The sequence below is a fragment of the Crocuta crocuta genome, unplaced genomic scaffold (genome assembly GCF_008692635.1).
Source record: "Crocuta crocuta isolate KB4526 unplaced genomic scaffold, BGI_CrCroc_1.0 scaffold271, whole genome shotgun sequence".
Lineage (NCBI taxonomy): Eukaryota > Metazoa > Chordata > Mammalia > Carnivora > Hyaenidae > Crocuta > Crocuta crocuta.
Window position 1 is genome coordinate 6,495,294 of NW_027527824.1, and position 14,442 is coordinate 6,509,735.

Below are 14,442 nucleotides of genomic sequence, written 5' to 3' on the forward strand. Positions count from 1 at the left end.
GAGAAAAGACCAAAACGTTGGTGTAATGGTTTAAGAATCAATTCTTTAAACTGCCAGCTACTCGTAACCAACTGGGGACACTTCCTTGGGCAATTTTCCCATGTATGTACTTAGGACTCCTCCGATCTGCTCACCCCACCCTGCCCTCCCACAGCCCCAAGGAGATGTGATGGCGGTCTGCTCAGTACATTCAGTTCCTCAGAAAGGCAGGAGATTAAGTAGCCAATGTGCTTGCGATAAGGTAGGGGAAAAAGGCATCCCTTTTTCCCCCCACTGGAATCCAAACTCTGATAAAGGAGACAGAAAGACATGAGCAAGTTTGAGTGAAATGTTTACATTTATATTGAAATATGCACTAAAACAGAATGAGTTCTACTAGTCAATGAAACTTCGCCAAAGCAGAGTCACAGACGTCTGTTGGGGAGGTCCAGTCAGCTAGCAGCAGTGATCCCCAAGCAGGAACACCGAGGAGAAGCCGGGAGACCCACTCCAAAAAGCCTCCTTTCAAGAGACCCCCAACTCACTTCTCCCACATGCACCCACACAGATTCAGGAGCGTGGACATGCTCCTCATTTTCATATATTTTTTAGTTTCTTCTTCACTGCAATAAATATAAAATTGGCATTGCTCATACACCATAGCACAGACAATATTTCAGGCTTTAGCATACAACTGTAAACAGTGACTAGAGTTAAAGTTAAAAAAAAAAGTAAGTTGGGTTTTCTTTGTTGTTGTTTTGTTTGTATGTTTTTTAAACAAGAGACAGAACTCTTTAGAGCAGGGCATGAGCCACTCAAGATTTGTTATGCTGGATTAAGGTTTTTCACAGAAGACTCAGGTTTAGACAGATAACCCCAACAATCCAAAAAGACCCACAGGGGGAGCCAGACCACTGCCCACGGCAGCCCAGAATACACGGGCAGCAAAGCACCAGCCTTACGTCAGCCATGGCAGCACGCTCTCCACCTGCCACATACGCCACACGACCTCAGCATCTACGATGCGTCCCCCGCTGCCGGCTAGGGTATCAGAAAGGGTGGGCAAAGGAATTAAAACTTGCTGGGGAGAGGATCAGAAGACCTCTGCTAGCGGTCTGGAAAGTTGGCCCCTTAATCACAATGACAACTAGGACATTTCACTTGGACAGTGTGTTAAGGTTACATATACATGAGAAGTCGGAAAGGAATCCAAAGGGTAAGCATTAAGTTCTGTCACTGTAGCAAACAGGGATGCCCATCAAAGAAAAACAGATGAACACTCTCTGCCTAAAGCAGTGCAAAGAAAGCTGGCAAGAAATGAAAGTGGACTCAGTATCTGCACATTAGCAACGGGGCAGACTTTTATTTAAAAGGCTAGTGGTTCAAATACTATTGCTCGAATAGCTCTGGTAGGTATAAAATGTAGTAACATCCGAGGTTTACACACAGAAGCAAAGGAGCTGAAGGCCAGCTCACAAAGGGATCCTTAGTCAAGGGGGCAGCTAAAAGCGCATGCTGCAGGAATCACCTAACGGGTTTGTTCGGACAACACTCCCGCCCTCTGACAAACGGGAAAAGACCTGGAGAAGAAACGGTCTTTTCACAGACAAACTTCTGGTTTTATTAAGTCTCCTCCTCAGAACAATGCCTCAGCTAAGAAACAACCTGTCCTGAAAAACTCAAGAATCTGAGCTACTGAAAACAGAGAGGGAACTTTAATGTGGGAAACGAGTCTAGTAAACATCACATATACTTTCGGTCGTTAGTGAAAACATGATACATTCAGAAATTAAAAAAAAAAAAAAAGACTAAAGATAAGACCAAAAAAACACAAATCTTAGAAAGAGGCTTCACAAGAAAAACATCAGCCCAAGTTCTATCCTTCTCAATCACAAGTGGCTCCAAGCTCAGATCGGCAACCCCCTCCAACTCACAAAAGCATTTGCCTCGTAAGCAGATCATTGAGCTTCGGCCTTAGTCACTGAACTTGAACGTTAAGCGGAATCCCTGTGGAGTACATTTTAATAGGTTACTCCAGTACCCACCTGGTCCAGTTTAAAGTATCTGTTTGTAGATCCAGTTTGTACATATTCCATAAGTAGATTGAATAAACCATGTACTGTCCTATTATTTTTTAAATGGCAGTTCTCGTAGCTCAAGCAAACTTTTAGGATTATAAAGAGCTCTCTTAGAAGAAATTTTCAATACACTAAAGAGAAAACCTGAAAGTTAAACAAACCTAGTTCTTTTTCACTAAGATGGTGGGATCAAGCAGAAATGTCTGTTCTGAAGAGCAGCTCTGTTTGTTTGCCCGTAAGAAAAGGCCAAATTATTCTGGACCTGATAGAATTTAAAAACTAAGCCAATAAAAAAATAAAATATACATCTAAAGATACTATAAAACTTGAAATAATGTCAAGGCTTATGGAATGGAAAATAGAGTTCTGATTTTTTTCTTCAAAGAAACAAACCGTAACATATTTTACGGGAAAACCAAACCAAACAGAACTGTGCACACAGACAGCACGACACACACTATGCACACACCACTACACAAGGACGAGTTGCACATCAGTACCGGCGTCACGAGAGTGACGGGCTGGGGACTTACACTTCCAGCAACGGAGCTCCTAGGTCGAAAATGTGTTAAAAGCTTGTAATGTCAACAAGGATCCCCCCCAAAAAAGAGGGGATGAGGGGAAATAGGGAGGAAAGGCTGCATGCATGGGTCTATTATAGACATGATACTCAGCAGCATAAAAATAATACCCTCCACAGAGTCCCCAAATGGGGCAACACCTGTCTTCCACTGCTAAACACGGGAAAGATTAAGAGAGTGGAGCGAATTCACTTGTAACCATAGCATCTCCCATATTTGAATGACAAGCATGTTCAATCTGATGCTGCAAGTTAAAAAAAATGTTGCAAATACATATGAGCAAAACAAACGAAAAACCAAAGGCTAAATCATGAACCTTAAAAACTGGAGAAAACTTCTGTTTTAAAGCCAAGTAGGTGTGACCCTGATCATTAGTATATATGACATAATCCACAGAAAGAAAGGCCAACAAAAAGAATCATTTTGTTCAGTACTTAGGCTTGATGTTGTCCTAGGAAAAACAGTGATAATTCAATGAAAACGTCACACATACAACTAAAAAGTCCCCTTCTGGTTTCAAACGAATTTAAACAACAATCTTCCTTGGCTAATTATTCTCCTGTGTCAAACAAACCTTCTATGTACAGGACCAGTTTAAATCCCTCCTCCCTTCAAACACTAGATATGAACATCCAAGAACATTCTACAATGCAAAGTGCCTTAAGAAAGAGAAGGATTCTGTAGTGCCAGTGATATAACTGATCTGAGGAAGCTGGGTGCTATGAACACTGACGGGAGCCAGTCAGGCAATGGTGGTTTGCTTCTCCTCAGGTGTTTCCTCCAACAACTGCATGATCAGTTCATGCAGGGGTTTGCAGATCTTTGCGTAGCCCCCTCCCGTGAGATGCAGAAAATCAAACATGTCGTGGCAGGAGATGGCACCGTCCGAGTGCACGAAGCCCCCATCTGTATCCAGGAGCTGAACGTTGGCAAGCTTCGGCAGGGAAATCTTGAGGAGTTGGTTCACCTTGGCATTCTTTTGCCTCAAAGGGTTGGGCTTCTCACCACGAGGTAACAAACCCTGGGGCAAAGCAGAGAAGAACAGAAGATGAGAAGAGTCCTTTGTTTTCCCTACTTACTTATCTGTGATTTCAGATGCTCCTGAAAGAACTGTTGCTGCTGGCACCATCTGCCGCTCTGAGTTCTCAAACACCGGACAAGACCGATTTTGACCAAAGTTCTCCGACCATTCCTTCTCAGTTTCTTCATGAGCTCCCCTGTCCTCCTCCTGTCCCTTAATTGTTGGTATTCTTCAGGGTCTTGACCTTGGCCCACTATGAACAGTCTAGCCCAAAACCAAACTTGAGCGTTCGTGAGGCACTCCCAACTCAACATGTCCAAAAGCAAGTCATCATCTTCTCCCCACAATATGCTCCTACTACAGTCTCGGTATCAACTGCCATACCGACAGCCTCGAGTCTCTCATTCCACATACCTTCGCTATTTATCATTACATTACTCAGCTTTTGCTCAATATTTTTCATTCCCCCCCATTCTGATTATGCATGCTGCTATGGCTTGGAAAGTTACCACTATTCACTCAGTTAATGTAGTCTCCTGACTGGTCTTCTCTTCAATTCATTTTCTCTACAGTCATCAGAATAATCTAACTCAAATACACATGTATTTATTAGTGCTCCACAGAATCCATACTACTGCACACAAGAAACAGCTGGGACAAATGTGGTCTTAAAAAAATCAAAGGCATATCATATTTGCTAGGATAAAACAGATGCTTCCTAAATTCATTTTAACTTATGTGAATCATCTAACTTTTAGGTAAATCACATGTCTGTCCTCCTATAGTCAATGAAAGTCTACGCTTATATGGCAAGAGCAAGATTTTATCATCTCAAACTAGAAAAGTCCTTTTACAGAAAACGATCCTATTATAAAATTATTGTCAGACAACCTTTTAGTTGGTTTATAGCTAATGATACCACACAGCAAGTTTTTGTTATTTAGGTAAAAATTTTTCCACCCATTTCTCCTAAGAGGTCTTATTTCACAAAAATAGATTTCCTGTGGGTATTCTACTAAAGGAAAAAAAAAAACTTTATGCTAAAGTAAGTACCTGTTCATGTCTACTTTAGTTTTTTTCACCGAATGTTGGAGTCTTGGTTACCAATTTATTGTGATTGTTTAGTTCCATAATTATGACTCTGCTACCTAAGATCATCTCCTCCTATCCTTGTTAAGCACCTCAAAAATTGATGAAGTCAAGTCTAAACCCTAGTTTACAGAACTGTTAAAGAATAAGGCTTTGCATCTGACAGTTATCAAAAAAAGAACTACCCTCAGTGCTCATATTGAGCTGACTCTGGCTGAGATATAAGCAACCAGGAAGGATGGCCATTGAAAGTAAATACATACTGTGTTCTGCCATTCACAGAATATCACGTCAGTCAAAGCCATCAGAAATGATTAAGCCTTAAGAACAGGGTGCCATAGCCATTGGGATTTTCAAGCAAGGATGAGAAAAGCAGCTTATGTATTTGCATTGCATTTTCCTTAATATGAGCGTATCAAAGGTACACCACGTGATTTTCTCCCCCTTTGATAATTAATCATTGCTAAAATACTGGGGCACCCGGGCAGCTCAGTTGGTTAAGTGTCTGACTCTTGATGTTGGCTCAGGTCACAATCTCACGATTCACGGGTTAGAGCCCACGTTGGGCTCTGTGCGGACACTGTGGAGCCTGCTTGGGATTCTTTCTCTCTCTCAAATTAAATAAATAAAAACATTAAAAAAAATTTTTTTAAACTGCTAAGAGACTACGTTAAAACAAAAAAGAAAAATAACATGCTCCTAATCTCTTTTCCATGCTGACAACTGTAGCAGATCATGAACAACACAGGTTTGAAGTACACGGGCCTGCTTATTCACACATTTTCTCTAACAGAGTATAGTACTGTATAGCTATTTTCTCTTATGGTTTTCTTAGTAACATTTTCTTTGTGCTGGTTTTCTTGTAAGCATACAGTATGTAATACACATAACATATGAATATGTGTCAACGTGTCAACTGCTTATCAGCAAGGCTTCTAATCAACAGACTGTTAGTAGTTATATTTCAAAGGAATCCAGAGTTACATGTGGGTTCTCTACTGTAATGGGGGTCAGGGCCCTAGCCCCATGTTGTCTGAGGGTCAATCGTATTTTAAGTAACTCTAAATATAATGCACTTATGGTTTAGTATTTGGACTTTTCACTTAAATACACCATAAATCCGGTCCCACACAGTTCTCCCAACTGTCACAGGATTAGCACTATTATATTCAATGACTTATACAATCATGGGCCCATGGAGTTATTCAGGGTATGGCCAATGTTTTAGTGTTGTAGACAACACCAGTGTATATCCAATTTATTTAAAAAACATTTTTTTTTAACATTTTATTTACTTTTGAGAGAGAGAGGGAGACACAGAATCCGAAGACAGGCTCTAGGCTCTAAGCTGTCAGCACAGAGCTCAACGTGGGGCTCGAACCCACGAACCGTGAGATCATGACCTGAGCTGAAGTCGGGCGCTCAACCGACTGAGCCACTCAGGCATCCCAACAGTGTATATCCAATTTAAAAGTCTGGTTGCAAGAAAGACTATCTATTTATGGAGAATTCATTCAGCAACACTCATGCAACAAACATGTCTTGAGTAACTACTATGTACCAGCCCCTATACTTCAGAGGTGGACTCTCAACCATAATGCAATCCTTTCTGGCATAGAGCAAGAGTATAAACAAGAATGCAGTAAAAAAATAAAATTAGACATGGCCCCCAGCTCCAAGAAGATAAAATCCAAACTCCTACCTACCTATATAAATCCCTACATGACCTGGCTGTGGCCTCTTTCTTCTCACCAATCCAGTCTTAAACTTTATTCGAAGACAGCCCTAAAAGGAGCACCTGGGTGGCTCAGTCGGTCAAGCGAAGACACCCCTAAAATTCTTCAAGCACTCTCTTTCACTTAGCTAACAAACACACACTCAAGTATATGCCTTTCATCCTTTCCCCCCAACTCTATAATGCCTTCTTTTCTTTCCCCATTTGTCTGGAGACCAATGAATTCCTTAAAACTAAAGTCAGAATTCAGCTTTTATGTCTAGAATACACTTGTTCTCCCCTTAACATACAGTGTACTAATTCTCCCTTCATATTGCCATGTCCATCTACCACTAGACCAGACAGAGAGCTCCTTGACAGGAACAAGGTCTTATTCGTTTTTATAGGCTCAAGACCCAGAACAGTGCCTTATACATAGTGATCTTCATGTTTGTTGAAAAAATATCTTCTTAACATCATCTCATTAAAGAACTGACTACCTATCAGATTTCACAAAAACATAGTTGTAGTACTGCTAAGAATATCTACAGGTCGGGGCACCTGGGTGGCTCAGTCGGTTGGGTGGCTGACTTCGGCTCAGGTCACGTTCTCACGGTTCGTGGGTTTGAGCTCTTCATCGGGCTCTGTGCTGACAGCTAGCTCAGAGCCTGGAGCCTGTTCAGATTCTGTGTCTCCCTCTTTGACCCTCACCTGCTCATGCTCTCTCAGAAATAAATATAACATTAAAAAAATTAAAAAAAAAGAATATCTATAGGTAAACTTTTATACTGAAATAGATAACTATCTCTGAGACCATGAAGATTTAATGCTTTAATCTCCACATAGTGTAGCACTCTCTGTTAGGGATAAGACTATAAAGTACCCATTTTCTTGCTAAGAGAATTGCTGATGTTTTAGAGAATTCAGAGATCTCAATAAATACACCACTTTTAACATATAAAGAGACAGAACAACACATCTAAGCGAATCCAAACTCAAGTCTAATAAAAACAGACTCAGGACTAGGACTAGTTTCATACGCAATTTTAAGCATTATCAGAATGTTGTTACCTGAGGCGACACAGAGGGTTTCCACACATAGACAAGGGTGGGCAGGTAACAGAGGACACTACAGCGGGTCTGGGGTATGATGAAACCGGTAAGACCACAGGACATATCAAAACATCCTCTATATTCATAAGTGATCATATTTTTAACAACATTCCTCACCTGACTTAGTGACCTCAAAGACTCTACCCACCAGAGAGTACATACCAATACAATGACCTTGGCCTGCGGCTGCCTTGTGTTAATAAGTTGTACAATGGCCTCGATTCCACCTGCTACTTCTTCTGCTGTATTTTCATGGTTGTTTGTTCCTACCCAGACAACAATGACCTATAATTAAGGGTGAAAAAAGGGGTGTGGGTGGGAGATAAATAATCAGGAATAAAAGATTGTTTTAGTATTTAGATAAAACTCTAATATTTAGGCACAAATATTTACCAATAGGTAGATAAAAATCTTATCTCAAAAATCGAAGGAAGGAAAGATGAATTTGTCAAATGATAGTGGAGAATTCGAACTGAGTAGCTAACCTCAAACACTGATTTAAGGCCTCATATATCTCAGGATAAATTCCAAGCAGATCAATTCTGAAGTGATAAAACTGCACAAGAAATGAGAATTGTTTCATCATTGTGGAGTTGGAGGCTAATCTCTTAAAATCCAGAAACCATGCAAGTAAAGATAACAAATTCAGCTGCATAAAAACTCTGCATGTCGGAAAAAATATACTAAAATAAAGCGAAATCTAAGAAAGTCAGGGAAAAACATCTGCAACTCCTACCATACCAGAAGTATCTTCCAGAAAAAAAGTACCCAAGGAGTGTAACTGGAATAAATAAATACACAGTTGTACTCAAGGAAAAGAGTTGCTGGGCTGGAAGCTGGGTGCAATTTCAAGTTTTTCCTCTTGAAAAAAAATTTACAAACTGGCTGTGACCTAGAGACATATATCTTACTATACGACCCAATGTAACTTTCCATTGTGTCCCAAAAGACAGGAACATCTATTAGAAAGGCAAAAAAATAAAATATTTTCAACAAAGGCAACTGTTACCAGTTTTGGGTTTTTTCTTTGTTTAGGATTGAAAAAAATTATATGCAGTGTGCCAACTCAGGACATTTATAATGTGTTAAGGTACTGGGAACATGTTTATGGTGAACATTTGTTCACAGCTGCTTCAAATTTTCTTCAGAAAAACTTGGGGAGGCCTAGATTACGAATGTGTTTACATGGATAAACCAGATCCAAAATTCCTTCCTGAAGTGGATCATGGCACTGCTGCCCTGACCCCGCTCTGGGCAGTTTCCCACACACACTGTGTTCAGGTCTACAGAAAGGCATACCTCACTAGCATTAAATCCCTTCCTACCGCTGAAAAGGGGCATTATTAACAATTACAACTACAACCCAAGCAAGCAATGCATCAATTTCTCAGTAGGTATTTGAAACATTCTTAAGAACACTATTATTTATCTTAAATGGGCACAAAGCAAAGACAACAGCAAAATAATGCTTTTAAAAGAAGCAATTTATTTTTACTAGCAGTTTCAATTTAACTACCTGGAAAAAACCCAAGATAAAAAGACAGTCTAAAAATTAAGTTTCACTTCACCTTAGGTTTAATGTTCTCCAGTTCTCCATTCTTTAGTCTCCACAAAACATGTCTGGTTGTATCTCCCCCAATTCCAAAATTCAGTGCATGAAGTGGGGAAAAAAGCTCTCTCCATATCTAAAAAGAGAAAAACCGGCTTTATTCAAACTTAGTGGGAAATAAAATTTCTCAACTGTAATGTGTTGTGAGGCACCTAGAAGAACAATTTCCATCTTCTGCATCCAAATGTACCCACTTGTGTTGGCAGGGCTCTGAGGGTGGCACCCGCATCACTCATTCCCTACACAGCCTGCCACCTCTGCTCAAGAACTGAGGCCCAGGGGCGCCTGGGTGGCTTAGTCGGTTAAGCGTCCGACTTTCACTTAGGTCATGATCTCGCGGTTTGTGGGTTCGAGCCCCGCGTCGGGCTCTGTGCTGCCAGCTCAGAGCCTGGAGCCTGTTTCGGTCTGTGACTCCCTCTCTCTCTGACCCTCCCCTGCTCACGCTGTCTCTCTCTCTCCTAGAAATAAATAAAAAAAAAAAAGAACTGAGGCCCAATGCCACCCGGTGCCCTTTATGAGGTACCAGCATTTGTGATCAAGGTGCCAACTCAATGAGCTCTCCCTGCCCTCTACTCAAGTATCTAAAGGAATAGGATGAAGTAGAAACACAAGATGAAGAAATTTAGAGTGCTGGAGCCAGAGGGAAATTACACTATCTTTTCCTTTTCAACTGCCCTTGGAAAAGTGAGAACCTTAAAAAAAAAAAAAAAAAAAAGATGTGGAAGAGCTCCTCACAAAAACACACAAAATAAGAAAATGGTAAAACATAAATCTTAAGAATTGAGAATCATGACTAGGACAAATATAAATAAGTAAATATAATACTGAAGGTTCTTGGAAGCCAAGGCAAAAACGAGAGTGGAGTTACAAACAATGCTAAAGTTTGTCTCCTCATGCTTGGTGACACAAAGAATCCCATTATGTAGGTCTGACCTCCCTCAGCCTCGGAATAAGAGCTTCTCTAAGCTGTCACGGATAGGCTTGTAGGTTCAGCTCAGAATGAAAGTTTGCTAGCAATGAATGGATTTACCTTCGTGGCCAAGACGCACCCGGGCTGCTTCCGTCTTACCTCGTACTGCTGCATTAACTGCACCATGGAGTCCCCCACAAACAGCACATCAGGTTCCTTGTCTTTACAGTCCAGGACAAATCTGTTGTGCTGGTTTGACAAAGAGAAAAATCAGAAACTGGCATCTTTCTCTGTGAGACGCCTTTGCCTAGACAGACCAGTTGTCCATCTAGTTACCGTGTTGTTAAACATTCTACTTAGCCTGTCTGTGATTAACTGCTGGAACTTTCTTCCCACCCTTTCCACGCTGATCATTCTAATATGCTCAAGAAAATTGCAATTCTACTCAAACTAAACTATAAAAAGTACATTTAATGTGTTTTTTAGAAGTTCATCTTTTCCTCAAACTTGAATTTTTTAAAAAATATTTATTTTTAGGGGCGCCTGGGTGGCTTAGTCGGTTAAGCGTCCCTACTTTCGCTTAGGTCATGATCTCGCGGTTCGTGGGTTCGAGCCCCGTGTCGGACTCTGTGCTGACTGCCAGCTCAGAGCCTGGAGCCTGTTTCAGTCTGTGACTCCCTCTCTCTCTGACCCTCCCCTGCTCATGCTGTCTCTCTCTCTCCTAGAAATAAATAAAACATAAAAAAAAAATTTTTTTTAAAAATATTTTTAAGAGAGAGACAGAGACAGACACACACACACACAGCATGAGCAGGGGAGGAACAGAGAGAGGGAGACACAGGATCCCAAGGAGGCTCCAGGCTCTGAGCTGTCAGCACAGAGCCTGACGTAGGGCTCAAACCCACAAAATGCGAGATCATGACCTGAGCCGAAGTTAGATGCTTAACAGACTGAGCCACCCAGGTGCCCCTTAAAATGGATTTTACTCATCAATGTTAAAGGATATAGTTTAAGTTTCTATATTCCTCCCCAAAACAAATTTACATGATGCTTTAGGCAACAGAAAGGTCTGAATGCTGTTCCTTTTTTCCCAAGCTCTACATTCAATGATGCTTCCCTTAGGAATTAAGGTAGAGTTATTTCCGCTAATATCGGCACAGATAACACTGCAATGAATCACAGATATTCACCTGCTGTGGGTGAAAATACAAAATAATAATTTTGGAAATACTTAAACAATTTATTAACGAGTTCCTCCTTAGGGTGATGGGATTTGAGACAGATTTTCCTTTTTATGCATCCATGTCTTCGTAAAAAAATTTTGGGGGGCAATTGGGTGGCTCAGTCTGTTAAGAGTCCGACTTTAGCTCAGGTCACGATCTTGAGATTTGCAAGTTTGAGCCCCACATCATACTCTCTCCTGTAAGCACAGAGCCCGCTTGGGAATCCTCTGTTCCCCTCTCTGCCCCTCCCCGGCTTGTGTGAACTCCCGCTCTCTCTCAAAAATAAACATTTAAAAAATTAAAAAACTTTTTAAACTACCACTGTTTCAATAAATATTTTTATTTTATTAAAATTTTTTTAAATGTTTTGTTATTTTTGAGAGAGACAGAGCATGAGCAGGGGAGGGGCAGAGAGAGAGGGAGCCACAAACTCTGAAGCCACCTAGGTGCCCCTCCATAAGTATTTCTACACTGAAGGGATAAGATGGGCAGAAATAAAACTTTAGCTGGTGAGCAGGTACACTTCCACCACATCACCTCCCCACTGAGGTGCTACAGTACCAACTACCTCTCAATACCAATAAAATAGTTCATACTTCTAGAATGTCATGGAACTTAAGCTCTGCTGCTCTAAATGTTTGTTCTGGTACTCTATATTTTCTTTTTTTAAGTATAAAAGTAGCTACAGTAAGTTTGGAAAAATAGACCAAAACAAAACACTTAGAATTCTATCACCTTAACCCAGTAACCATTTTTCCATGTGCCTCCCCTACTTTTTTTTTTTTTCTTTCAAGTTTTATATGTATTATGTATACCTCTTTCTGGCACAATAGCTTTGGGGACAGAACAGCCTATGTTCAAATTCTATTTGTCTACTTTCTAGTCCAGAAAGCAATATAACCTGAGACTGGTTTTCCAGATACGGTCATCTGCTGCTAACTTTTTTTTTTTTTTTTAAAGACTCCATGCTCAATGTGGGGCTCTAATTCATGACCCTGAGATCAAGAGTTGCACGGTTTCCTGACTGAGCCAGCCAGGCATCCCACAACTTGCTGTAGAGCTGGAGAGAGGAGAATTCTAGGAAAGAGATCCAGCTTTTGGCTAACACCCCGTAGGTACTCCGGTCAACAGTGGCCATTGTAACTGCAGTTAACACTGCACTAGAAGCATTTTTTTAAAAAAATATTTTATTTATTTCTAGGAGAGAGAGAGAGAGAGAGAGAGAGAGACAGCGTGAGCAGGGGAGGGTCAGAGAGAGAGGGAGTCACAGACTCTGAAAGAGGCTCCAGGCTCTGAGCCTGGCAGTCAGCACAGAGCCCGACGCGGGTATCGAACCCACAAACCGCGAGATCATGACCTAAGAGAAAGTCGGACGCTTAACTGACTAAGCCACCCAGGTGCCCCTAGAAGCATTTTTCTATGTAGCTACATAATTTTCATAACCATACTTTTTAACAGCCACATAATATCCTACTGAATAAATCCATTGACACACCCATTTTTTAAAGTCTTCCTACTGATAGACTTGCCAGTAGCATCCTATTTACTGTGATGAGGAAATTTACACAGATTTTATTTTTTACATGTTGGGAATTCTAAGGTCAAAGAAGACTAGCACTTTTGTGGATCATAGATAGATTTCCAAGTTGTTAACAAAAAGGGCTGTATCTGTACTGACTAGTAATTTATCAGAACTGGTTTTACCATACTTGCCCCAGCACTGGATATTAATATTTCTCTCTCTCTCCTCCTCCTTTCTCATTATTTTAATCTGTACTTTTGAGGAACAAAAAGTAAAACACTTCATGTCATGTGTATTTAGATACTTATCTACTGGTACTTTCAGGATATTTTTTGCTGATAATACAACAAAATATCAATGCTTCCTCTGCATTATTTATTGCAAATATTTTCCTCAGTCTGCTCCTGAGCCTTTTTCTGGTTATATGTTCTGATACAATTTGTATTAAACTTGTCTACAGTCAAGTCTTTCAGTATCGCTCTTAAGTAAATCTTATTATGAAAAAGATCAAACACATACAAAAGCTGAGAAAATAACGTAACAAACCTCCATGTAGCCATCATAGTTGTCACCAGCTACAGCAATCATCATACGGCCACTATTATTTCAGTCATCCTCTAAACTACTGACCCCGACACCCTCAGCTTATTTTAAGCAAACTCAGAATATAGCGTTCTGTATTTACTCTATTTATATTTAGTATTTTATATTGTTCATATTACTAGTATAAATATTTCATTACAAACTTTTTTTTTAAGTTTATTTAAGTAATGTCTACACCCAACGTGGGGCTAGAACTCACAATCCCAAGATCAAGAGTCGCATACTCTTCCTAGTGAGCCAGCCAGGGCCCCTTCGCTATGCAACTCTTAAAAAAAATTTTTTTTTGGGCGGGGGGAGGCCTGGATTGCTGGGCCAGGAGCCTGCTTAAGATTCTCTCTCTCCCTCTGCCACTCCCCTGCTCACACATCCACACTCTCTCTCAAATAAAATTTAAAAAAGAAAAAAAGGTTTTTGTTGAGAATGTGTGTACACAAGCAGGGAGGGGAAGGGGGAAGAGCAGGGAGGATTTAAGCAGGCTCCACTCTCAGTGCAGGGCTTTATCTGTTGAACCATGAAATCATGACCTGAGCCAAAATCAAGAGTCAGACCCTCAACCGAAACACCCAGGTGCCCTCAACTTTTAAAAAATAACCACAATACCAATGCTACTCTCCCAAATTAACAGTAATGTCTTTAACATCAACAAATAACCTGTGTTCAAATTCAAAGTCATAAAAATTTTTTCGTTTTTTTAAAAATCAGGATCCAAGTTGTCTCTTAAATCTTTTAATCTACAGGTTTCTCACTCTCTCTGCCACTTCCTCCCAAATTTAATTTTATTTAAAAAAATTTTTTTAAGTTTATTTAGTTTTGAGAGAGACAGAGACAGACACAGAGTGCAAGTGGGGGGGGGGCAGAGAGAGGGGAAAACACAGAATCTGAAGCCGGCTCCAGGCTCTGAGCACAGAGTCCAATTCAGGGCTCAAATTCACAAACTGTGAGATCATGACCTGAGCTGAAGTCAGATGCTTAACTGACTGAGCCACCCAGGGGCCCCAAA

General features: G+C 40.6%; 1 protein-coding gene across 1 annotated transcript in view; it reads right to left on the reverse strand.

The window, feature by feature from the left end:
• Nucleotides 1-318: 318 nt before the first annotated feature.
• PAFAH1B2 (platelet activating factor acetylhydrolase 1b catalytic subunit 2) overlaps nt 319-14,442 on the reverse strand; it is a 19,997-nt gene continuing 5,873 nt past the window's right edge. Inside the window, exons 2-5 of the mRNA XM_077777523.1 lie at nt 10,254-10,343; nt 9,144-9,260; nt 7,738-7,860; nt 319-3,659 (exon numbers count right to left, since the gene is read on the reverse strand). Coding sequence (XP_077633649.1) covers nt 3,381-3,659; nt 7,738-7,860; nt 9,144-9,260; nt 10,254-10,343 — 609 coding nt within the window. The 3' untranslated portion in view covers nt 319-3,380. The remainder of the gene's footprint in view (nt 3,660-7,737; nt 7,861-9,143; nt 9,261-10,253; nt 10,344-14,442) is intronic.